The sequence below is a fragment of the Poromitra crassiceps genome, assembly GCF_964638095.1.
Source record: "Poromitra crassiceps genome assembly, chromosome: 20".
Classification (NCBI taxonomy): Eukaryota; Metazoa; Chordata; class Actinopteri; order Beryciformes; family Melamphaidae; genus Poromitra; species Poromitra crassiceps.
This window is the reverse complement of record NC_139637.1, coordinates 22,015,805-22,040,174: the sequence shown is the minus strand read 5'-3', so window position 1 is coordinate 22,040,174 and position 24,370 is coordinate 22,015,805. Positions and strand designations below refer to the sequence as shown.

Below are 24,370 nucleotides of genomic sequence, written 5' to 3'. Positions count from 1 at the left end.
CGAGGTGGTGCGTCTTGTGCCGTCGGCTTCTTAGAGAGGGCGCGGTGCGCAGCAACAATATGAAGTGACTCGGAGGAAATCTCAAACTTTTCCACGAGTAGTGATCTAATAAAATCCACTACATTGTCTCCCTCAGCCCCTTCTTTCACTTGATAGATACGTATATTGTTCTGTCGTGATTTATTTTCAAAGTATTCCATCTTTTCAGTCATCTTCTTATGTTCCCGAAGCAGATATTTTAAAGCCGTATTTGTAGTTACCTCTCTCTCTTCCAGCAGGTGGATTCTTTGCTCGGCCTCACCTTGATTGGAGCGGATTTCATTTACGTCTTTTTTTATTTGTTTCATCTCTGACGAGAAACTCTCAAAGTCCGCTCGGAACTCTCCTATTTGACGGGAGATGTCTTCTTTAAATTCCGTCAGCATCATTTTGACACTTTGTTCCAACTTGCTTTCTCCCATTTCTTCTGATTTGTTTGTCCCGTGTGGTTCCTTTGTCTTCTTGTTTCTGCCTTTGCGAACATATACCTGTGTTACCGCTCCTGATCTCAGATCCATACCACTTAACAAATCATAATTGAAGTGGTTATTTGCTTTTTCAATTCAGGATTAGGTTAAATTCGAGACATTTTGGAGGTTTTGTGCGGAGCTCCACTCACTGCGCCATTCACGCGCGCGCTGTCAACCGGAAGTTACTGCACTACTTGATCGGTCTGGCAATGCAGTAATCTCACATAACCAAACACAATTAGTTTGTTGTCCTATGTAGGCAAATAAATACAAAGTATGAGATTTGGCTGATTGTTGACTCCTGTAAGGTTAATTATTGTTCCCACAAAGTGGATTCAGTTCTAAAAGGAGCTGCCTAAACAGGTTGTACGTCACTTTTTTTGGAAGGCCAGTAGTGAAAGTAACTAATAAAGTAACGATTAATGTAATTAATTACTTACAGGGATGTGGGTAAACTATCCAAGGTGAGTAATACCCACCTCGTTTCCCCTCATTGATTGATACAGGTGATCTGAAAATAGGTGAGCAAACTCTCTGCCTCATTTCAAAGAGGTGAACCGTTTTACTTGTGTTTACCCTCCACTACACCCCCTGTTCTGCACGCTGCAAGACCACTTCAAAATACTGTCGCTTGTCGCCATGGAAGCAGGAATCAACATGTTTTGCTCCAACTTAACACTATGGTGTCCAAACACACATAGCAAGCAGTGACTCGTGTGATTTGGACAACTTCAATGGGGCGTACCTTGAAGCTACCGGGTACGCCCACTTCCAGGTACGCCTGTCTTGCAGTCTGCAATCAGACCCTTCTCAGAAAGTCATGAAATCAACCAATCATCACAAGATTTTTTGGATGACCTGTAAGAGCAGAAACACTATTTTCAACCCAATAAGAAATGTATAACTGTTGAAGCAGAGTTGTAGTTCAACACCATAAAGATCTGAATTTGCCAGGCCAGAATTTGTGCCAACCCAGTAAAACATGACTCACTGATGAACAGGCTTCCTTCATGAGTTGAGCTCTACAGATTCATCATTGGAAAGAATCCTCCCTAAACTCTGCCTTGCAGTTTTATTTACTTTAATGTCAAATGCCGTGTTGGGAGTAACTAGTTACTGTAACCTAACTACTTAACTTACGTAACTAGTAATCTAATTACTTTTCAAATTTAGTAACTCAGTTACAGTTACTAAAATAGTAACTGGGCTAGTTACTTGTTACTTTAGGACATGAAAATAACAGACAACTTCAGAGAATTATCTGGTTTCTGATCCTCAGACCTAGTAGCTGCAGCTGCAGCCAGAGCCCCAGAGGCTAATGACCTCGATAGGCTATAAGCCTCCCCAATAAGTGAATGTTCAATGCCACACTGTGGCACAGCAACACTAACATGTGTGCAATCGAAGCAGACTTTTAAAAGTAATGCAAAAGTTACTTTCCCTAGTAACTAATTACTTTGAAGTAACTAGTAACTTTAGAGGTATTAAATTACTTTTTGAGAGAAGTAACTAGTAACTAATTACCAATTTTCAGTAACTTGCCCAACACTGGTCAAATGTAAGCAGAAACAGAGTGAAGTGTCGTGGCAGTGGACATTTTATCAATAATCCAGCTGGCAAAAATAAGCCGACTACAAAACTATGAGCAGCTTCTATGGAAATGGTATGTATAATCATACATAGTATATGATGATTGTATGATGATTCATCATTTTGTAAAGTTTAATTGCAAAAGAAACAAGGCTTGTAACAAAGCTTAAAAACCACAGGCAGTCACATTGGTCTTCAAACAGGCTAGACTCAAGAGTCAATGATAAAAAAAAGCACAAACTCAAAAGTAATTTCTCGTTTAATAGTTTGACACGTTATGTTTTCAAGGAACGTCGGCTTTGGAATGTCACCTACTGGGAAAAGACGTTAAACAAAGAGTTTTAACTGCAAGTTACGATGTTATTGTCCGTGTGATAGAAAGCACAGAAACTCCAAACTACTTGACGGCGCTGTCAGAAATGCACTCGGCCGGGCGGGAACAACGTGAAGTCCCCTGACAGAAGGAGCTATGGCCGTCTCCAGCAGAGTCTGTAATAGCGCCCCCTCTCTGTCAGACTGAACCTTGACGTAAAAAAAAAACAGACGCAAAAACATCCTCCACTCCATCTCAGTTCTGCACATTCAAAGGCGGCTTAGTGTGAGGAGCCAGTCGACAGAAAGATGTAGAGAGTTAAAGTGGAACGTCACTTCCTGCTTCAGCACTGTACCAGAGATTTTCATCCACCATTTATTTTCCCATAGACATTTCGTAAAATGCTTATAATCTTTTTTTTTACTTGTTCAAACCAAACGGTTCAGATATATTTAGAAACAGGAGAGATCACATAACATTTCGCTCGGACCAAAACGTAAAACAAAATGCAGGTTTAAAGAAAATATGTTTTCGATTAAATGTTCTATGGTCACTCTCTCCCGATTCGAAATATAGCTGAACCGTTTGGTTTGACCAAGTAAAACAATTTTTATGCGCATTTTACGAAATGTCTATGGGAAAATAAATTGCGGAAAGAAAATCTCTGGGTACAGTGCTGAAGCAGGAAGTGACGTTCACTTTGCCCCTCTATGGTTGTGTACAAAATGTCAGTGCGTCCCGATTTGGCCTGGCCTCGCCAATCCCTTGAAGACGCGCAGCTTTCCTGCCCCGGTCAGATCAAAACTGTAGTCTGACGTGACGTACGGCATCTCTCCCTCTAAGCCCGTCTGCAACACACAAGGAGGAAGCAGACATCACTGCATGAGGAGGTTTGGGACAAATAACAGTTTAATAATATATATAAATTATAATAATAATTATTATATAATAATAATATAAAAAGCAATAGAATAGCTTTTTGACAATATAGGAAGGTGACAAGTAGTACGTTCTCTTGTGTGTTTACAACAGGGTTGGGGTCAATTCATGAATAAACTCATTTATTCCAATTCAACGGAGGAAGAGAAGACCGACAGGAAACACAATTCAAATGTCAGAAGGAATTTCATTCTTACCACATATCTGAGATTGCACATAGTGTTATACATTATCAATACTGAATATCATAAAATGTTTCTTTCAGGTGGTGTTTGATACAGAACATGCAATCATTTAACAAATCATTCAACGGTCTTTTATTTGATTCACAATTATTTGATTTATAATGGTTAGCAAATCGAGACAAACTCTCTCTCAAAGTGGAATTTGATGGAATCAAATTCTGTTTCCGACAATTCCAACTCTTTTCATTCAAATTAAATTAAATTAATTAAATTACATTTGTGAATTTATTGAATCCTGGTTTACAGTGTACTCAGTGCACTGTAAACCAGGTTTTCATAAATTCTCACACTGTACTCTGTGGGAGAAATGAAAGAGCCGCCCCCGCTGACCTGTGTTGTGAGGATGCAGGACGGTAGTGAAACGGCTCCCAGGAGAAGACAGTTGACCTTCCGGAGGATGGAGGGCTCCACAGGGGTCAGCAGGAAGTACAGGCTTCGCACCTTGTCCACACCTCGAAGCACACCTAGCAGAACAGAACCAGAACCACGACACACACACACACACACACACACAGAGCAATGACCAACGCTGACTCTTCCACATTCCGTACAACGTCAAAATCACTGAAATCCACAAAGATACGCACCAAAGCCCACACACGGGCAGAGGGGTGCCCGGGAGAGCAGGACCGGCCCTCCCCTGCTACTCGTGACCTTCTCCGCCAGGATGCACAGCCCCACCAGGCTGGCGTTGGCAGCGTAAAGCGTGTGACTGGGCGCCACCTCGCAGTGGGTCACACCTACAGCCACAGCTGACTGGGGAACCTATATGGGAATTTTTTTTTTTTAATTGGATTATGCATAAGAGTGAGAAAAAAATAAAGAAGTATGTTTACAGTTGAACATGTGCAAATGATGCAGTTCCGTCTTTGGGCCAGTTAGGCCATGTTCAGACTAGGAGGCCAAATCTGATTTGTGAACTTTAATGACCTATTAATGATTCTACCCAGATTGGTTTTATGAGTCTGGACGCTCCAAGTCTGATTTGTGTCACTTGTCACAAACCACATATGGAGGTAGTTTCCAATCTGCTTTCGAGTGTGGACGCGCTGATCACCCAAATCAGATTTGAGTGTCTTTTGCAGGGGGCGGGGACTTGAAGAGCAGAGAGCAGACATGCAAACACTGCCAGAAACATTGTATGTTGGCTCATTGGCTCATTGTATCTGGACACACAGATCCGACTTGAATACTTGCCCAAATCAGATTTGTGGCAGTGTGGACACACTCCCAAATCAGATTAGGATTTGCCTGTAATGTGAACACGGCCTAAGTGACACACTTAAAACGGATTTGTATTTTTATTTCAACTAATGGGGAATAAGCTTGTAGGTATTTAGGAAACTCCTTTCAAATATTGAATTACCCATGATGCCATGTGTACAAGCGCAAAAACAGGCATTGTTGCTTTTCAATTCGTCGCTACAGCGCCACTCTCAGGAGAACCCGAGAAGTTCTCTGCAACTCGTATCAAAATACGCAGAGCCTCGTGTACCGACCTGGTACGGGGTGAGGCAGTGGAGCGGTCTGATGGGGCCTGGGTCTGGAGACTGCAGCTGACTGAGGTAGGCCAGCAGCGACAGCTCTCTGTGCTCGTTAGTGCGCTGGTGTTTCCTGTCACATGCAACACACACCAGAGGACACACACGCACACACACAAATGTAACCAAACATCTGCTTTATTCTCATATGTATATTTTTAATAAGTTAAATGTAAAGAAATTAATTACAAAATTATAGTAAATACAGGGTGAAACATTCATTTGGCTGTGGTGCCCCCCACAGCAAATAAATTGAACAACAATAAAACACAAAACAATCCTCGTCACTGCAATTATAGCATGACTGCCCATATATACTGCCCATATTTACTGCCCATATATACAATATAAATCTTCAAATAAAATCCATTCTTTCTGTAACAAATACCAGAAGTGATATTGTAACGAGGGCAGGAGTGAACCTGAGCCTAAGAACCAATAATAACACTGTGACAGCATAAATCATTAGGTCGTATAATCAACGTTGAGTGTAGTAGCCTACGCCAACTGGAAATACGTACGATGTTCCTTGGCGTCCTACTCCCTGGAAGTCGGACTGTACGATGGTGTGAACGTAGCTTCTGGGGGGGCTGTGGCTCTCTGCGAACTCGTCCAGAGCCGTCTGGGCAGGCGGGTGTGTCTGGTACCCGTGTGCTGTGCGCAGAAACTCTGGCGTGAGGGCGGGACACTGCGTGACGCCACCGTGACCCAGCTGCACTACATGCGAGACGGGGAAGAAGCGGATCATGTCCACCAGCACTTGGAATCCAAAGCCTGCGGGAAAGTCGAGACGAGCACGTGCTTAGAGACTATTGTGTCCACAAAGTCCTGACAAAGAGATGAGGTTAGCATTTTTTTTTTTTGCTGCCGTCATGGAAGGGGACAGAGCTGACCTTTGACCCAGCCCATCGTGTTGATGATGGTGGTGGGCTCTCTGCTCTGGGAGCGTCGGCGCCATAAGGACTTGAGGGCCTCCAGGTAGCGGTCCAAATCCGACTCGCATGACGACTGGCCATAGTAGATCATGTGGTCAGGCGGGCGCTGGTGTGTGAAAGGAGGACCTGGAAAATACATGTAACTCAACATAAGTCTCCCACACAAATAATACTGACAAATATCATATATATATATATATATATATATATATATATATATATATATATATATATATATATATATATATATCTATCTATCTATCTATCTATCTATCTATCTATCTGTATGTGTGTGTGTGTGTGTGTGTGTGTGTATATATATATAGTATTTGTCAGTATTATTTGTGTGGGATATATACATATATCCCACATACATACACACACACACACACACACACACACACACACACACACACACACACACACACACACACACACACACACACACACACACAGTATATAGATATAGCTATAGATAGATATATAGATACAGTTCAAACTGCTTTAACAATATAATAAATTACAAATAAAATTTGTTTAATTAACAGGATAAATATACGTGATGTGAAATAACAGGGAGAATGCAACGTACCCAGAAGTGGCTCAGTGACAGTGGACAAAGACAGACAGCCGGCTGGGGTGAACTCTGTTTGGCCCAGGTCGCCTTCCAAGTAATCTAGACTTGTTGTGCTGCAGACGCACACACACACGCACACACACACACGCACACGCACAATTTAATACTTGGATGTGAAACCCCTCGCTGTGGGTAGCGCCGGTGCCAGCGAGGCTTTCATGCAGCTCCCCAAAAATGTGAGCGCTGGGGTCGATGCAGCTGACCTGGCGTGAACAGCTGATTGGCCGTTGCCTTGGGCCACTGGCTGGCCGGCTCAGAGCTCCTGCGTTCCCAGATGGGAAGCGGGTGCCCATAAATGTTAATTATCTTTGCAAATAAGCATACAAAAAAAATAAAAAGTAATTGGCTCGTTACAGCATTCCAAAAAAAGAAAAAAGAAAAATGCTATTCCCCTGCTCCTGGCCCCTCCCCGCTCGCCGCTCTGGGAGACAGACCGGCCGCCCCGGCCGACAGTCACGTTCCAGGGACCCCCTCAGCTGAGCGGGCGTTCGAGTACAACTGTCTAGCTGCCGCGGACAACGTCCCAACTCGACGAGGCTCACGTTGAAGTTTATATCGAGCTTTAGCCTACTTGAAACCATCAGAGCGCATACCACCATAACAATACCAAAAGCACTCACATGTAGACCACACTGCTTTTGTTGTCATAAGATGGACATTTTATGATACTAAGATTATATACGGTAAATAAATAAATAAATAAATACACTATAAGCAAATGGGGTTATAAAAAACAATTTCAACACTGGAACATGTTAAGCAGAATCATGCATGAATAAATGAAACACATAGTGAAAAGGCACCATTAGCATGTGCTAAACAACATTAGAACTTACTGAAGCAAAGAAACAAGTAAATGTAAATATGTACAATATAAAAATCTAAAAGATAAATAAACAGTCAAAAAATATCAATACCGTAATACCAATACTGTAGATACCAATGAGAAGCAGAGACGTGAATTTACATGCTATACATCAGTCATACTCAACTTGCGGCCCGCGATGGAATTGCAAAAAATGTATATATATATATATATATATAAAAAAATTTTTTTACAGTGCATCTGAACGCAACATGCAAGATACCTGCTGAATAAGTGTCCAAATGTTCATGTCATTCTGGCCAATACTTGACTTCTGTTATAGAATTTCAGTCTGGAATATGGAATATCTTTCAATAATCTATGATTTAGCTGCTAAATTGTTAAATACTGACAACTGCTCGCTACCCAGGCACTTATGTATGTACTTAACCTAACTAACTTAATCTAACTATCTGGTGTGCACAACATTGTCAGACTAAACTCCGGCTGACACTGCAAAAACCTACAATCCGCTACAGAAAAATCTAAAATGTATAGTGTTTGTTTATTAACTGGCCCCTGGCCTCCTATCATTTCACGGAAAGTGGCCCCCGGGCAAAGCAAGTTGAGTATCCCTGCTATACATGATGTGCAAAATGTGCGCCCTATTCATGTTAACAAGGAACTTACTGATTTAGTAAGGTGTTGATGAGGTGGCGGATGAACGTTGACTTGCCCACATTCTTAGTCCCACAGACAAGGATCACAGCACAACCATCCATGTCGCCTAGAAATTAATGAATGACATTAAGTCATTAAGTCGCCAGGGCAGCGTGAGATATCAAAACGTTTTCATTGTGTTTTAAACAGTCAAAAACATGGTAATGGAGCCTCTAAAATCGGTGTGATCTTAAAACTAATTCCTAATGCCTCGTGGTGTGTTTGTTTACCTCTGCAGGCGCTGATCACCGTACTAAGAGCATCTCTGTAGGAAGTTGACATGGACAGGCCCTCGATGGTGCTGAGCAGTGGAATCATACCCAGACCATTGAGTGGCGTGTCAAGCACAGCTGACATGAGTTCACTCTACACGTCAGGTGGGAGGGGAAAGCTTTTGTCAGACATGTTAAGTTAGTATCACATTAACCTATCAAAAGTAAGTAACCCAATATTAACCTATAAAAACAATGTAGCTAGTTTTTTGATTATCTGCAAATTCGGGGTCCTACTCCAGATGAAATGTGGTTGGATTTATTGTGATCAATATTCCAAATAATGGCATCAGTCACGCGCAAAAAAAAAGGTCAGTCAACTCACCATTGGCGGGCTGAACAATTCACTGAGATCTGTGAAGCTCGACAGATACCGAGTCAGAGAAGTCTCCATAGGCTCCAGGAGGATCACAGTCGAGTTTGTGGTTATCCTGCTCACCAGCTTCTTGCACGACGCTGCACAAAACGCATAGAGAAGGTGTAGAAGGGACAGAGAAATATGTTCAGTGCTCACCAAGACAAGAAATCGCTAATGTGATAAGACAGGTGCCTTAAGCTTTTACCCGGTGGAAGATACTTGCGGAGGATACTTCTGACCGCTACCCCCTCATCTCTGACGCCATCGACGCTCCCCAGTCCCATGATGGTGAGCGGACAATGGGAGGCGGGGGAGAAGAGTGGATAGGACTGTTGCCCCTCCTCGATGGTGAACCCCATCACTTCCACGCGACCGTACAGGCAGCTCAAAAAGCACTTCCCGCGGAAACACAGGGTCTGGAGGAGAGACGTATAACTCGCTAGCTCAATCACACAAAAAAAACATTTTAAGGGGACATTCATACCAAAAGCATTTTTTTCAGTCAGAACGCTATGAAAATCATGTTGAGAGCGCTTCCATTGTGCACAAAACACAGCGCACGGAGCATTTTTTCTGCTCCGTTTTGTTTTCACCTGCAGTCGCGTTCAGTACAGATCAGAACACAACGACCACACGGACGGTAGCCAGCTGGTTTTGTCTGTTTGATGTTGTTCACTGTCAACATGAAAGCCAGATTATTGCCAATTCTGGCAGAAGCGGAGGATGGAGGATCCCTCGGGAGGAGAAAAGGTAGGAGGAGTGGAAATAACGAGCAGCGCGCTTTTCCTCTAATGTTCAACTTTTTTCAGCTTTAAAACGCCCACAGCGCTCCTCCAAAAACAACAGACGCCACCAGCGCTAAACGCCAGGTGCGATCATTAAAAGAGGAGCACGTTTAGTGCATCCTTACATAGAGAATGAATTGCAGAAAGACGCTGGCAGCTCCAAAAACGCTTTTGGTCTGAATGTCCCCTAAAAGTACATCTTCACAGTTGCTGAAGCAGCCGGATTCATCTCGCTCATTTGAGTGGTGGCCTATGCAGAAACTCAAGCAAATGTGGAGAGATGCTAGCTGTAATGCTTCACATACCTGCTCCTTCTGCATGACTAGCACTGCATGGTTTCGACGATCATCTCTCTCTGCGCAGTAGTGGAGAGACTCTCCATCCAATCGACCTGGCTTGGCAGCCTCCGGGCCATCTGAGGTCTCCACACCGTTGCCCTGAATGGACTGGGCAAAGGCCTTCCAGTCCTGCGAGTCGTCCGATTCGTTGTCCATTGTAAACGCTGCGCTTCCGTTGGCATGAGTGTGAGATGCAGGCTGAGGCTGAGGAGTGTTTTTCTTAGAGCCAGAGACAGGCTTGGCCTTCTTCTTCAGCCTCTTGACAGCAGGCTTCTTCCTCACAGCTGCCTGGTGCTCCTTTATCACGGTGGCCAAGACAGGGCTGGAGTTGAGCTCAGACGAGGCGATGGGGGGTCTGCACCGTTTGCCCCTCACGTCCTTCCACTTCTGGGACTTTGACTGGCCCTTGACTTGACTCGTGTGTTTGTTTACCTTCATGATTCTGCAATAAACAACTGCTGTTGATGGCAAACAAAAGGGGGGAGCCTGGAAAGAGAGGGAGGAGAGACAAGTTTAATCACAACCTGTCAGTGAAGCAAGGTACTGGTAGCAAATGCCCACCAACACTAACAAATGCAGATGAGTTATACTTATAGTATAGCCAGACTATAACGTTAGTTGATGAGCTAACGTTAACATTTAACTAGCTGTTAGTCAAGCTAACACTCACACACAATGTTTGGATAGCCAACATTAGAATGAATTGACAATAAGGAACCAACTGTCAGTCAACAATGCAATCAATGTAAACATGTTAAACTTGTGGTAACGTTATCGAAGCTAACGTGCTGCTGATGGCAGTGATGCTAACTTCAGACAGCCCGTTGCTAACGTTGTTGTCTTCAGACACGCTGGAGAACACTTACCCCCCGATTTGGAAAACAACGCAAAATCGCTGGGATCGCCTTTATGTTGAGTGGATAGCCTTTATAATCGGAAAGTAAATCCAATGAGCTGGCCAGCTATTTATACGTTTTTAACAGGGTTGCGCTAACAAGCTAACCTTTGCTAACATGTGTGAGAGCCGAAAACAGACGATGCGTCCAGGTGGCCGACCATTAGTTTACACAGAGTGGAGTCAGCTACAACAACGTTATCATCATCATGGACATGGTATCGCAGCAGACTTACATCAATATCAATTTAAATCTAACACAAAAGCTATTTAGCTTGAGATCACATTTTGTTGTGTGCCAAATGATTGTTATTGCTGCTAGGCATGTAACTGGTTAAAAATGGACAACAGGCGTTTTTCGCGGAGTTCGCCCAAGTTCGCGTCACATCCTTTTCCTTTGCAATTTTCAGGGGCCTGCTCAAAACAAGGTGCCTGTAGCTAAAGCTTAGCTACTTTTCAACACATTTACTAAACAACTGACACGAATGCAGTTTCCCAACCGATGAGGGTAAATAATACATTTTCACCATATTGCAAAATGCGAGAGTCAACATACTGCTGTCTGATGCGTACCATGCTAAGGGAGCGTCTTTAAACATGTGTTGTGAAATAAACGTCGAGGTAACATTAGCTAGGGATTTGCAATATTTTGAAAAAACCAGCCGCAGCCTGCAGTCTGTCAGAAAATACACAAGCATTTAACTAAACTTATAAGTAGTTAACACAGCGGATGTGGTAACGTATGGAAAATTCACAGTTTGACCAAATGTATTGGCTAATAGTGTTATAGTGTAATTTTATGTTGTATACACTGCCTAATGCACGAATGCTTTTGCTTCAAAGGCAGTTATGTTATTGATGTGACTGTATAATAAATTTTTATTCACACACAATTCACAAGATTTTTTTTTTTAATTATCTTGATCAGTTACTGAAATATACGTTTTTGACTTTTCAGAAAAGCCCAGCTCTGTCCTGTGCAGTCATGTCCATGTGCCATGTGTAGCAGCAGTCTCCACTCCACTGAAGTCTGGGGATGCCTACCGAGGACAGCAGCCATGCACAGCATGTGCTGTCTTCCCTGAACCAGCAGAGGGCGGTAGGGCGGTTTTGTGATGCCATGTTGAACGTGGGAGGTGGGGTGGTCTACCGGGCCCATCGCAACGTCCTCGCCTGTTTCAGTGAACTGTTCCAAGAGTGCACCACCACCACCACGCCCACCACACCATGCATGGAGGTCTGCCTTCAGGAGTGTCCCAACGATGGGCTGGAAGTGCTGCTGAACTTTGTCTACACTGGAGAGCTGAAGCTGGATCCTGTCAACCTGGAGAAGGTGCAGCGTGCCGCGGCCAGCCTGTGCGTGCCAAAAGCACTCGCGCTCTGTCGGCGGTTCACAGAAAGCTCTACGGAGACTGTGCCTGTGAAGCGTAAAAGAGGGAGACCTAAAAAGTCCACTTCAGACACAGCTTCTCATGGTCCAGTTAAAGATGAGACATCGTTTGCAATCACAGATGAGCCCAGCTTTGATGCTGCGGACATAGCCATCAGCACCGCTGCTGCTTCTACAACTACCACTCGCTCTGGTCGCAAAGTCAAGGGCCCCAGGAGACTGGTTGGTGAGAGCCCCGCCACGGATTTGACCCCCGCTGAGAAAGCCTGCAGGGTGCCCCTGCTTATACCTGCAGTGAAAGAAAACTATGGTGCTCCTTTGGAAAGTGAAAGCCCAATTCAGCCACTGGATGATACAGAGGTATCAAACATGAGCATTATGGAGAGAGAGAAAAATACAAGAAAGAAATATGATGATTTAGAGCAGGGGTGGGCAATATTTTTTCCCTGAGGGCCATACGGACTTACATCAAGTAAGCGAAGGGCCACACATTGGAGATTATACCTGCCAACACTCCTGATTTTCGCGGGAGTCTCCCTATTTTTAACCCTCTCTCCCGTTGTGATTGGAAATTTCTTGTTAATCTCCTGATATAATAGTGATACAAATCCAATGGCTGTAGCAGATGAGATTTATTAACATAAATCATTTTATTGAGTTTTTGGGGGCCGTTTTGTTTTTCTTTGAGTCCGGCCCTGGGGCCGCATTTTGACAATGTGTTTTGCCCCGGGCCCCATTGCCGCAAGATAATGACTGTAGAACAGTCATTTCTTACACATAAGCTTACTTTTAGCCTTTTAGTCATGAAGATTCAGATTCATTTATTTAAAGAATGGGACTTTACACATTAATGAACAGTACAGCCGTACAGTAAATATGCCAGGTTGTAGCCCAAGGGCTAGTTTCCACCTGTAGTCCCATGGCAGGTTGATGTAATCATGAAAGCGAAAGAAAAATTAATAATACAACAAAGATTAAAAGTACAGAAAGTTAGTAAAACCAAAAATGATTAAAACACACAATTAATAGTACCAAAAAAAATTAATAGTATAAAAGGTTAGTGAAACCTAAAATAAATAAAATAAATAAAACACACAGAGCATGCTGCAAAACATGGCAAATGATCTGTTAAGTATGTTAATTGTGATCACATTGTTGGTTTGATCTGAGCCATATTTTCAACTGGCCTTTGAAGGTGGCGAGACTCGGGCATTCTCTAATCGAGGGAGGTAGATTATTCCAGAGAGTGCTTCCCATGAAGGATAGGGTCTTCTGACTAAAGGAAGTTTTTCTAAAGGGGACCTCACAGACCTTGTTCGTAATGGCCCGGGTGACACGGGTCGAGTTGGCGGTCGCACGATATTTGATAAAGTCAGCAAGAGGAGGCGGCGCCAGTCCATGTAGAACTTTGTATATTAGACAGGCAGAGGTGAAATTTCTAAAGTTCTCAAAACTTAGCATGCCATATTTACGTATGACATGGCAGTGGTGATGAGAAAAGGGTTTTTTATCTAGTATTTTCAGGGCTTTTTTATAAAGTAGTTCGGCTGGTTTGAGGATGGTTACTCCTGTCAGCGACCAGCTAGTTATACAATAATTCAGATGCGAAAGGATCATTGAGTGTAAAAATAAAAACGCAGCGTCTGTGGACAGACAGCTCCTTATTTGTCTGAAATTATACAGGTGGAATTTAATTTTTTTGGAGATCATTTTAATGTGATTGCTGAACGTTAAATTGGAGTCCAGCATCACGCCTAAGTATTTAAACTCGTTAACTACTGATAATTCCTCTGACCCCAGGAAAACATTGGAGCGCGAAGGTGCAATGTTTTTTTTAGAAAAGAACATACAAACAGTTTTTTTTGCATTCAGCACGAGACAAGATTTAGTTAGCCATGCCTGAATATGAGAGAGAGCTGAAGATAGGACACGTGCCGCCTCCACTGGGTTTTTAGCCCTTGTGAAAATAACTGTGTCATCAGCATAAAGCTGGACATCTACATTAAAACAGTAATCTGGAAGATCATTAATGTACAGGGAAAAGAAAATTGGGCCCAAAATTGACCCTTGGGGGACCCCTACTGGACAGCTCAGGTAAGATTATTGAAAGATATTCCATATTCCAGACTGAAATGTTATAACAGAAGTGTATTGGCCAGGATGACATGAACATTTGGACACTTATTCAGCGGGTATCTTGCATGTTGCGTTCAGGTGCACTGTAAAAAACATAATAATTGTTGCAATTCCATCGCGAGCCACACAGGCCGTATTTTGCCCATGTGTGATTTAGACTTTTAGAGGATAAAGATGATGATTATTTTTACATGTTTATTTTTATTTTGCTATTTTCAGATGGCTGAGCTCCAGATTGATATGAATGATGACAATGGTGTTAGCCAAGCGAGTGAGGAAGAAGAGGACGATGGGGATTTTGAGGGGCTCCACGAAGACTCCGATGAGGAGTACGTACCCATTGCCCAGCCCGGCTCCATAGCTCCGACTACATCCACAACTAGGAGACGCAAAGCCCAGAGTAAAGCAGACAAAAAGGAGAATGGAGAGGCTGTTGAAGAAGACTCCAAAAAGGGTTCCGTCCACTGTCCCACTTGTAACAAAGCTTTCCGAAGCAAATACTATCTCAAAGTCCACAACAGGTATGACTGAGACTAGTTGCATCATCCCTGCCCCCCCAGATTGTTGTGGAAAGAATGGTCTCCATTTTGCTTTGTCCTGTTTGTAGGCGGCATACGGGTGAGAAGCCGTTTGTGTGCCTTAAGTGCGGAAAGAGGTACTTCAGGAAAGAGAATCTTTTGGAACATGAGTCCAAAAACTGTGCAAGAGTGCAGGTGAGTGAGGAGAGAGCCAGCTGTCTCAGTTGTCACCAGCAGTGATGCAAGTTATATTTGTGTGTATTGGATCAAATTCAATTAGCATTAAATCAATCAATCAATCAAACGATCATGTTAATGAGTCTGTGCTGTGTTACTGTTGTAGACGTACTCTTGCCCGACGTGCTCCTCAACATTTAGTAGAAAACAAGACCTACGCGTGCACGTCGTCTCCCACACAGGAGATATGCCCAATAAGGTAGGCTATGTGTTACACATAATATACATAAAATACAATACAATTATAATACATTTAAAAAAAAATGCGGTTTTATTTGCGGTTTTTAAAATAAAATCTGCATTGATATTGTGTCATATCTTTTTTAGTGCTCGTCATGTCCTGACCAATTTATGCACAAGAGAGACTTAACGATTCACATGATCAAGCTCCATGGCTTTCCCAAACCACATGCCGTAAGTTATTTGTATTTATTTATTTTTGACTGATTGGTGATGTGTATATTTTGTATTATAAATCTATCTTAACTGCATTTTTGGTTTGATGAAAATCACGTTTTTATCTCTAGTGTGCCCAATGCACCAAATCCTTCTTGACTGCGACAGAGCTGCGTGTGCATGAAGCAGCCAAACATCGAGGGGAAAAGCCGTTTGTGTGCGAGGAGTGCGGCCATCGAGCGTCCAGCCGAAATGGCCTGCAGATGCACATCAAAGCCATTCACAGGTAATGGGACAAGACTCTGTCTTTTTATAATACAGGTTCAATCAGATCAGAAGGATCTGATTAATCTGGAAAAAGTGAAAGTTAATCTGTTAGTAATGTTGAGTTAATAATGTGAGTGCAAAAAGCCTCATTGCTTCTCGAATGGGCCAAGACATGTGGGGGTATGGAGGAATGGTAGGGAGGGGGACATCTAGACGTGTTCAGACTTCCTGTGTGAGTTCCTATGTTTGTTCTGCCTTACAGAAATGAGCGGCCATTTGTCTGCCCCTTCTGTGGCCATGCATTCACCCAGAAGACCAACCTCACCATGCATCTGCGTGTGCACACTGGTGAGAGACCCTACCAGTGTCACCTCTGTGGCAAAACCTTCAGGACGCAAGGTAATACAGCCTCCTCCCATGATCTACCATCACCTACTGTATGATAATTACTATAGTTTTGTACTGTGGGGGGGGGGGGGGGGGGGGGGGCGCAGTGGTAGTGCTGTCGCCTCACAGCTAGAAGGTGCTGGGTTCGATTCCCACCTGGGACGATGTAAGCGCTGAAGGAGTGCATGCCCGTCCGCATGTCCTCGAGTGCCCACCGCCCGGGTGGGGTCATCAAAAAAAAAGGGGGGCCTTTCTGTGTGGAGTTTGCATGTTCTCTCCGTGCCCCCTGGGTTTTTCCTTCATATAGGAACCCCTCACCAAAACATGCAATATCCTGGTCGCTGATGTGGTGCCTCCTCTGGTCGTTCGGGGTGCCTGTTCGGAGGAAGGGAGTCATTCTTTCTCGGTCAGACAGTGGCACATTTTATATACATACAGCCATCAGCAGCAGGCTGCAACACCAGGAGATCGTCGGCAGGGTGCAAGTCGGACGTGCAGGGCTCGGCTGGGGAGAAAGTCCACGCCTCTGGTCCAAGACCACGAGAAAAGACAGGCAGAATTGTCTAGCAGGCAATATCACCCACCTGTACAAGCAAAGATGAATTCATAGTTCCAACAATGACATTAATCTCTGTGTCTCTTTGATACCAGCCAGTCTAGACAAACACCACCGGACGCACACGGGCGAGCGTCCCTTTAGCTGCGAGTTCTGTGAGCAGCGCTTCACAGAGAAAGGACCCCTCGTCCGCCATATTGCCAGCAAGCACCAGGAGGGCCGTCCCCACTGCTGTCAGATCTGTGGCAAAACGTTTAAAGGTAAGACACGACACCAGGAGGGCCGTCCCCACTGCTGTCAGATCTGTGGCAAAACGTTTAAAGGTAAGACACGAGACCAGGAGGGCCATCCCTACTGCTGTCAGATCTGTGGCAAAACGTTTAAAGGTAAGACACGAGACCAGGAGGGCCATCCCTACTGCTGTCAGATCTGTGGCAAAACGTTTAAAGGTAAGACACGAGACCAGGAGGGCCATCCCTACTGCTGTCAGATCTGTGGCAAAACGTTTAAAGGTAAGACACGACACCAGGAGGGCCATCCCCACTGCTGTCAGATCTGTGGCAAAACGTTTAAAGGTAAGACACGAGACCAGGAGGGCCATCCCTACTGCTGTCAGATCTGTGGCAAAACGTTTAAAGGTAAGACACGAGACCAGAAGGGCCATCCCTACTGCTGTCAGATCTGTGGCAAAACGTTTAAAGGTAAGACACGAGACCAAGAGGGCCATCCCTACTGCTGTCAGATCTGTGGCAAAACGTTTAAAGGTAAGACACGACACCAGGAGGGCCGTCCCTACTGCTGTCAGATCTGTGGCAAAACGTTTAAAGGTAAGACACGACACACAGATAATGTGGGCTGTGTTTGTTCACATTGGGTCAGAAAAGTGGTCCATAATCCATGCACACAGATTTTGAACACATGATAAATGTTATAGAATGGAATTTCACCACTCCTCATCCGCTATATGATAATTATAACAGCTTATATAAACCAAATGAATTGAAACCAGGAGTCCAGGAAGTGTCTTATAAAAGTATATTTAAAACCATAACATTCTCCTATAAACTGCATTGTAGGAGTGACTGAATCTCAATGTACCATCTGATCAATGTACAGAGTCCAAATATTCAGTGATGACTGACAGTTTGACATACGCTTTATAGGCAAAGGAAGGCAGAGAGAAACAGAGAGAGGAGGGGTGATGACTTGACTTGGAGCCTACAGGGCTCCTGTCTGTATCAGCAAGTGTTCCTGTCTCATGGCCATTGTCATGCTGAGCCCTCTGAAGGCCAGGGCAAAGGCGAGAAATCTCCTGCTTGATAAGCTAGTTATGTGTCTCTGCATAGTGCAAATATGCATTTGTGAGATGTCTTATGACTAATGACTCATAGCATTAATTATGTGTATGCAATTACAGCTTATAACTTATTGATTAGGAAATGCGAATGGAACTTCAATTTTCTACCACAATCAAGCAGCACCTTATAGAATGTCAACCTGGAGTCTGGTCACGGACACACTAATACAATCCCTTACATTTAAAATGTGATGTTCCTTGTCCTGTCACCAGCTATGGAGCAGCTCCGTGTCCATCTGCGTCGTCATAAGGGCGTGAGGAAGTTTGAGTGTGCAGACTGTGGCTACAAGTTCACTCGACAGGTAGGCTGTGAACAATAACTGCATTTTCCTCCTAGCGCGCTCACCCACATAACTCGACATGCTTCTCCTCCAGGCTCACCCGCATAACTCGACATGCTTCTCCTCCAGGCTCACCTGCGACGGCACCTCCAGATCCACAAACGGACCGAGAACTACAACCCCCGGCAGCGGAAGCTAAGGAACGTGATAGTGGGCGAAGGGGCGGAAGGCCAGAGCGAGGCTGAAGTGACCGAAACGCCCGAAGCCTCCCTGGCCACCGAGGAGACGGGCCACGTCCCGGAGAACCCTGTCATCCAGGAAGCCACGGACCCGATGTCCGTCTCCGTGTCGGGCCTACATCCCAGCACCATAGTGGGGGTGGTGATCGAGCCGGGCGACCCGGCGATGGAGGAGGTGGTGTCCAGCCAGGCGGTGGAGGGCTTCACCGTGTCGGACGTCCTGCAGCAAACACAATTGGCCACCGGGGCGTACGAGTCTACGGTGGTTGTGGAGGGGATTGTAGAGAATATAGCGGAGAGCAAGACCTGAGTGAAAGACCGGCGACTGTGTGCAACCCCACGCAGCGGTAAGGTGACCGTAAGGGAACGTCATTCTTATAAGCATTCCCTAAATGAATTGATTTGAGATATAAGAGACGGTGAAGCACAGCCTGCAGCATTTGGCCGTAGTCATCTGAAGGCACAGAAATTGGAAGACCCTTCAGCTACTGTTAAACTCCCAGACATGCAATTGACAGTAGCAATTTGCTCATACTAGGCATCTCGCCCGCTACGCGCGCTCGATTACTAGGCTCGCCCGCTGTGCAGGCTCGCTAGCTCGGAGCAATCAGTCTTAGGGCAATTAATCAGCCCTAATTTAAAAAATCCGGCTCAGAGGTCACCCGCACGGGTGCTCTTTACAGCCCCTGAAAGTTTCATCCCGATCGCATGTAAAACGGCATAGCTGTGGCCGGACAAAATTCTTGAAACAAACAGACAGACAAGATGAGTCCACATTGCCAAATTTGTATATATATAGATATAGATAGATGCTTTTGTTGCTGTATAAAAGTGAGATGCATGCCTGTGAAGGTTTGCTTGCATGGGCGCGACGCCGCGACAAGGGGGTGCTGAGGGTGCTGCGGCACCCCCTATGGTCAGGTTAGAGCCCTGCATTCGAGAAGGGTCTGATTGCAGACCACAAGACAAAGGCGTACATGGAAGTGGGCGTAACTGGTAGCTTCAAGTTCAAGGTACCCCCCCTTGAAGCTGTCCAATTACACCAGTCGCTGCTTTTTATGTGTGTATGTGCATGGGCACTGGAGTGTTAAGTTGGACTGACACTTGCATGTTGAATGATGTTTACATGCTTACAAGCTACAGTATTTTATTATTATTATTATTATTATTAATATTATTATTATTATTATTATGATTTTAGTTCTACATCTTCAATATCATGTTGAATCACTGTAAACAAAATATCAGTTTCTCCAGTCAGTTTGGCCTACTGAATCCTCTTCAGTTCAACTAATTAAATGTAAAAACTAATTTGACTTTGTTTCCATTAAATGGGAGAAAATGATTAAAAATGTGATTTCTAATTTGTGCCGCTGTATATTTTACTATGCTGGTGGACTCTTCCAGCCATTCAGAATGAATTGAGCTTTTCATGGGACGTGGAGTCACTTTTGAATGGAACAGAGACCCGTCCGGGTCGGGTCCTCAGGTATTCGGGCATATTGAAAGACCACTAGTTCAAATGTTTCTTAGATGGTGCTCATTTTTACCCTCCAGGGGGCAGTGGTGCTCAGCTACACAATGCATGCTGGGCCTGTGTTCCAAACAGTACCAAATTTTCTCCTAAACACATACAGTAGATGCGTATGAAGGACTAGAAGAATGCAAATAAAGACTACTATGACAGAGAGGCCTATATTAATGATAATCTGATGAACTAGACTAGATGATATTCCATAATTAACACTCCAAAACAACAAACTAACATAAGAGATCATGACCCCATGTGAACTGTGCAGTGACAACATACTTGTCACTGCATGAAAACCGCGAACTTTGTCGTTATTTGCTCAGTTGACTGGAAGAATGAAGTGGTCGTAAACATCTATTCACGCTGTGGAGAATTGCTAATTTGTTAAGTGGACTGTTTTAACGTCCCCTCTCTGTCCCCTTGCGTTGCTTTGTTCACCGTCCCACCCCCCACCACCCCCCTGTTCACCCCCCCCACCCCCTTTGTTGAGGGTTCGAGCATACAAACAGTAGCGCTACACGAGCCGCGTCATTGTTTTTGCTTTGTCAGGACAGACGTTTTCCCATAGAGCTCATGCAACCCAAAGAGAAGCCCTACTTTCATTGAAGGTGCCATCCAGACAGCCCACATCCAGCTGAATGGACTTTAGGAATAAACACAACACAGCTGATGGGATGAAGCCAACCTCATTTAAATGGAGGTGGATCGATGCTGATAAAAGGAGATATACTACAGTTACATGTGGGCGGTGTCTTCTGGTTAATTTGTTAGACCTTTTTCCTAGATAGATTAATTTGTTTTGCACCTAGCAAACAGGAGTCACAGAGGTTTGAGTGAATATTTAGGTCCTTGAAAGGATGCGCCTTCCCGGTGTTTTTTTAGTGGTGCTAAACCAACAAGGTTTGAATCAAAAAGTACCAAAGGCACAAGGTAGCACTCACAGAATTTCAGGTGGAGGAAATCTATATTTCACCAATTTATTTGGCCATGTCAAGTAAACAACATGCCAACATTTTGGCCTCTTGGCCTTCATCAGGGCCCTGATGTGATGAAGGCCTATTTTCTTTTGACCGAACTACACCCACTAGCTGCTAGCTAGTTCCTACAAAAGAAAATAGTTCCTCCATGAAACTGCTCACAACAAAATCTGTGGATTATCTTGAGTAACCGGGTCATGATTTCTGTAAAGAGACAATGCTGTTGAGTTTTTCAAATGTATTTTTTTTGTTTCTTTGAGTACCACAAACCAAGTGCCATCTAGTTCCATTGTATTGGAGAGAAGGCAGCCATCTCTACTACAGCCGATATCTCCAAAACTCAGGCAACTAACACAAAACAGGTGAGGAAAAATATGTATTTTGGATTTTTGGGTGACCTGTCCCTTTAAAATCTCCATGGCACCCTCTTGCCATGTACTGACTTCATGCACTGTACTAGGCAAAGCAAAAAAGTCAGCTGGTAGTCCTACTGCTGTAAAAGAAAAAGAACAAAAGCGATGGGATATTTTTCATAAAGATTAATATTCCTCATATGGTGCCCCTGGCAGAATCAATGAGCTCTTTGATCCGGGTTAATGCCCTGAAAATCATCCAAGAAAGTATGGGGAGCACCTGTCCAACAGACACAGCTACAGTACGCAGAAACGTCACCCTGACCGGTTTTATTCTAGGCTCCCTGGTTAATAATAGGTGGCCCACTGCTATGTCGCTGGTGGCAACACAAACCCGCGTGGTGACAACTCCACTGCTTTCAAGTTATTTATCTGTACCACACTGCCCAAATCTATAAAATGTGTTATTTCTCCCATGCAAACAGTGCAACTATACACTGCAAAAAGTGACTGCAGGTTTATTGAGAACAATGGAGTGGCACTGTGCCATTTATAACCGCTCAAATTTGGCATGCCGTCCTCAAAAATGCATGAGGGTAATGTAACTCCACACTTTGCCGACAATTTACTGCCATGGTTAGGCTATGTTCACAAACAAGTGTCACGCAAAAAATAACACAATGTCCTATTTCTTCAATCGGATTATGAAGCTCTGCATTGGAGTTTACTTTGACTTTCTCCAGCTGTTCCTCAGTGTGGGTAGACTCGTCTCCAGATGGCAGGACTTGCAGTTATGAGTTTATTCAAGAGCCTATGTTAATATATACTAGTATATAATATATCAGCGCCATAGGCAGATGGCTTCCAGGGGGTCCCCAGCAAGGGCCTCCAGGGGGGTCCCTATAGGCAGCTTAATTTCACTGTCATCCCCCTCTCTCCAAGTTAGCACAGAGTGAATGAACAAAGATGATTTGGGATCATAACTTCACTCTCCCTCTGGTTTTGTATAGCAGTGATTCTCAACCCTTTTCATATTAAGGACTCATAACTGATTCCACCTTCTTAGGGCCAACGACCTCCATTTGATGATATTAGCTCTCAGACCCAAATCTGAGAATATTTCTTTATTGTCAGATATTTTGTTCTAGCATTCCATTACTAGGTAGAGATAATAGTGAAGCTATGATCAAAACAGCCATTCTTCTATTATCTAATTGTGTTAATTTCTTGTAAATTAAATTTGTAAATTAAATAATGGTGAAGTTTAACTTCATCGGTTTGCTGGGGGACCCCGGACACCAGGTTGGAGAACCACTAGCCTACTCTACAGTAGTACTACAGACAGGCATGTCATTCTACCTCAAGGCCCAGCCATGATAACATATTCTCAAATGGGGGTCCTTGAGGCTAAATCCATGGGCTAAATCTCATCAATTTATATGATACATAATCTGTTTTGGGGGTCCTTGATAATATGGAAATGGGTAAAAGTTAGCGACTCTCTGGCGCCTCTAGCGGCTACATTGTGTCACCGGGACAAAGTCAAAACAGCAGTCGGCAGCAGCCCTTTGTAGCTGTCTCGCGACGCTCAGGTTGTGTGAATGAATGGAGGAGAGGAGAGGAGAGGAGAGCAGCCGGGCTGATGGTTCTGACTGGGTCCACTACTCTGCAGCGGGGGAATGCCGCCTTGCCTTCACTTTAGTAGCGCGTTGAGGTCCGGAAAGTTGACCCAGGAGAGGCTTTGTTGTTTGTTCCACCCGGCGGACCAGCTGTGCTAGAGGCGAGTGTCCCGTCCTGTCCCCCACAGACACGGAGACCGACTCGAGGCAACGTTTTCGGTGGACGACGAGGTTTTGTTCTCGCTCGTCGCGTGCAGCCAGCCAGCAGGCAGCAACAGGTTCTACTTATTGAATATTTATTTATTTTCAGCGTACTGCAGCGTCCAGCTCGCCACTGTAACCACACACTCGTCTGCTGTTTCACCCCCGTGTTCATTTTGAGCTATGTTTTGACTGCGGAATGGTATTTCTTTTTGTTTTTACGGGGCGACTCTTCTCTGTTTCTTCCACCGAGCAGCACCGCGTTTTTTCTCTCCTCTAAAGGGGCTCCACTCACTGAGTAGCACAATGTGAGAATGGCATAGAGAGAGAGAGAGACGACCAGTTGAATCTTACCACCGGGGGAACCAGCAGCATTGAGCCAGCCTGCCTGCCTGCCTGCCCACACCGACACACCGACAGACCAGACCCGAGGAGGTGTTGTCGTGTTCGGGGGGGATTTGAAAGCATCGATGGTGCCAAACAAGTGGACCATGAATTCAGTCCTGCACAAATCGCCACCAAGGAGCTGGCTGGGTCTCCGATTACGCCACAGTAAGTCAAACATTTATGAAGCCATCTAACTTTACCTCCTGTCTTGTTGTTATTTACTAATATTTGTTTGTTTGATTAAATAAATAAATACATACACATGAATAATAATGATTAATAAATACATCGTTTAACGTTACACCTTAATTTGGCAATCTATTGGATCGGATTCGATAGAAACACAGGTTCATACTAGTCATGCCTAAGTCAGCATCAGTCACACAATTAGTCACACTATGCTTTGTTGTGTGTGTGTGTGTGTGTGTGTGTGTCTGTGTGTGTGCGCCAGGTGTCCGCTGTCAATTGTACACTAAAGTTGAACCAGCCTCTCAAACAGTCAGAAAGGAAGGGTGGAAAGAGAGCAGCCCTCTTCTTGATGACTTTGATCCTCCTCAGGTACAGTCAGCCAGCCGCCAAGGCCCAGACTCTCTCCAGTGAAGGACTGGATTTGGCATGGTGGTGGTGCTGGTGACCTGAGGAAATGAGCATAGTCA

General features: G+C 44.3%; 2 protein-coding genes across 2 annotated transcripts; one reads left to right on the top strand and one right to left on the bottom strand.

Moving 5' to 3' along the window:
- Nucleotides 1–2,397: 2,397 nt before the first annotated feature.
- On the bottom strand, nucleotides 2,398–11,030 carry nol9 (nucleolar protein 9). Its single transcript, XM_083656593.1, has 13 exons — nucleotides 10,854–11,030; nucleotides 9,955–10,473; nucleotides 9,070–9,280; nucleotides 8,832–8,962; nucleotides 8,465–8,600; nucleotides 8,205–8,301; nucleotides 6,665–6,762; nucleotides 6,031–6,198; nucleotides 5,659–5,911; nucleotides 5,096–5,210; nucleotides 4,184–4,361; nucleotides 3,927–4,060; nucleotides 2,398–3,260 (listed from the first exon to the last, which is right to left on the bottom strand). Exons 2-13 carry the CDS (start codon nucleotides 10,423–10,425, stop codon nucleotides 3,141–3,143), a joined length of 2,112 nt encoding a protein of 703 aa, XP_083512719.1. The 5' UTR covers nucleotides 10,426–10,473; nucleotides 10,854–11,030; the 3' UTR covers nucleotides 2,398–3,140.
- An 888-nt stretch (nucleotides 11,031–11,918) lies between these two features.
- Nucleotides 11,919–19,720, top strand: zbtb48 (zinc finger and BTB domain containing 48; the record flags this gene model as incomplete). The annotated part of the gene is made up of 10 exons (XM_083657166.1): nucleotides 11,919–12,632; nucleotides 14,628–14,929; nucleotides 15,016–15,121; nucleotides 15,270–15,362; nucleotides 15,491–15,577; nucleotides 15,691–15,845; nucleotides 16,089–16,225; nucleotides 16,865–17,029; nucleotides 18,340–18,428; nucleotides 18,537–19,720. 10 exons carry the CDS (start codon nucleotides 11,919–11,921, stop codon nucleotides 18,954–18,956), a joined length of 2,268 nt encoding a protein of 755 aa, XP_083513292.1. The 3' UTR covers nucleotides 18,957–19,720.
- Between the last annotated feature and the right edge of the window lie 4,650 nt (nucleotides 19,721–24,370).

Bases quoted from the DNA above. Each gene is read 5' to 3' on its own strand.
- nol9 (XM_083656593.1), bottom strand. From the start codon at position 10,425: ATGAAGGTAAACAAACACACGAGTCAAGTCAAGGGCCAGTCAAAGTCC. The intron at 8,601-8,831 runs GTGAGTTGACTG...CCTGACGTGTAG, and splicing joins AATTGTTCAGCCCGCCAATG to AGTGAACTCATGTCAGCTGT. The intron at 4,362-5,095 runs GTCGGTACACGA...ATTCCCATATAG, and splicing joins ACTGCCTCACCCCGTACCAG to GTTCCCCAGTCAGCTGTGGC.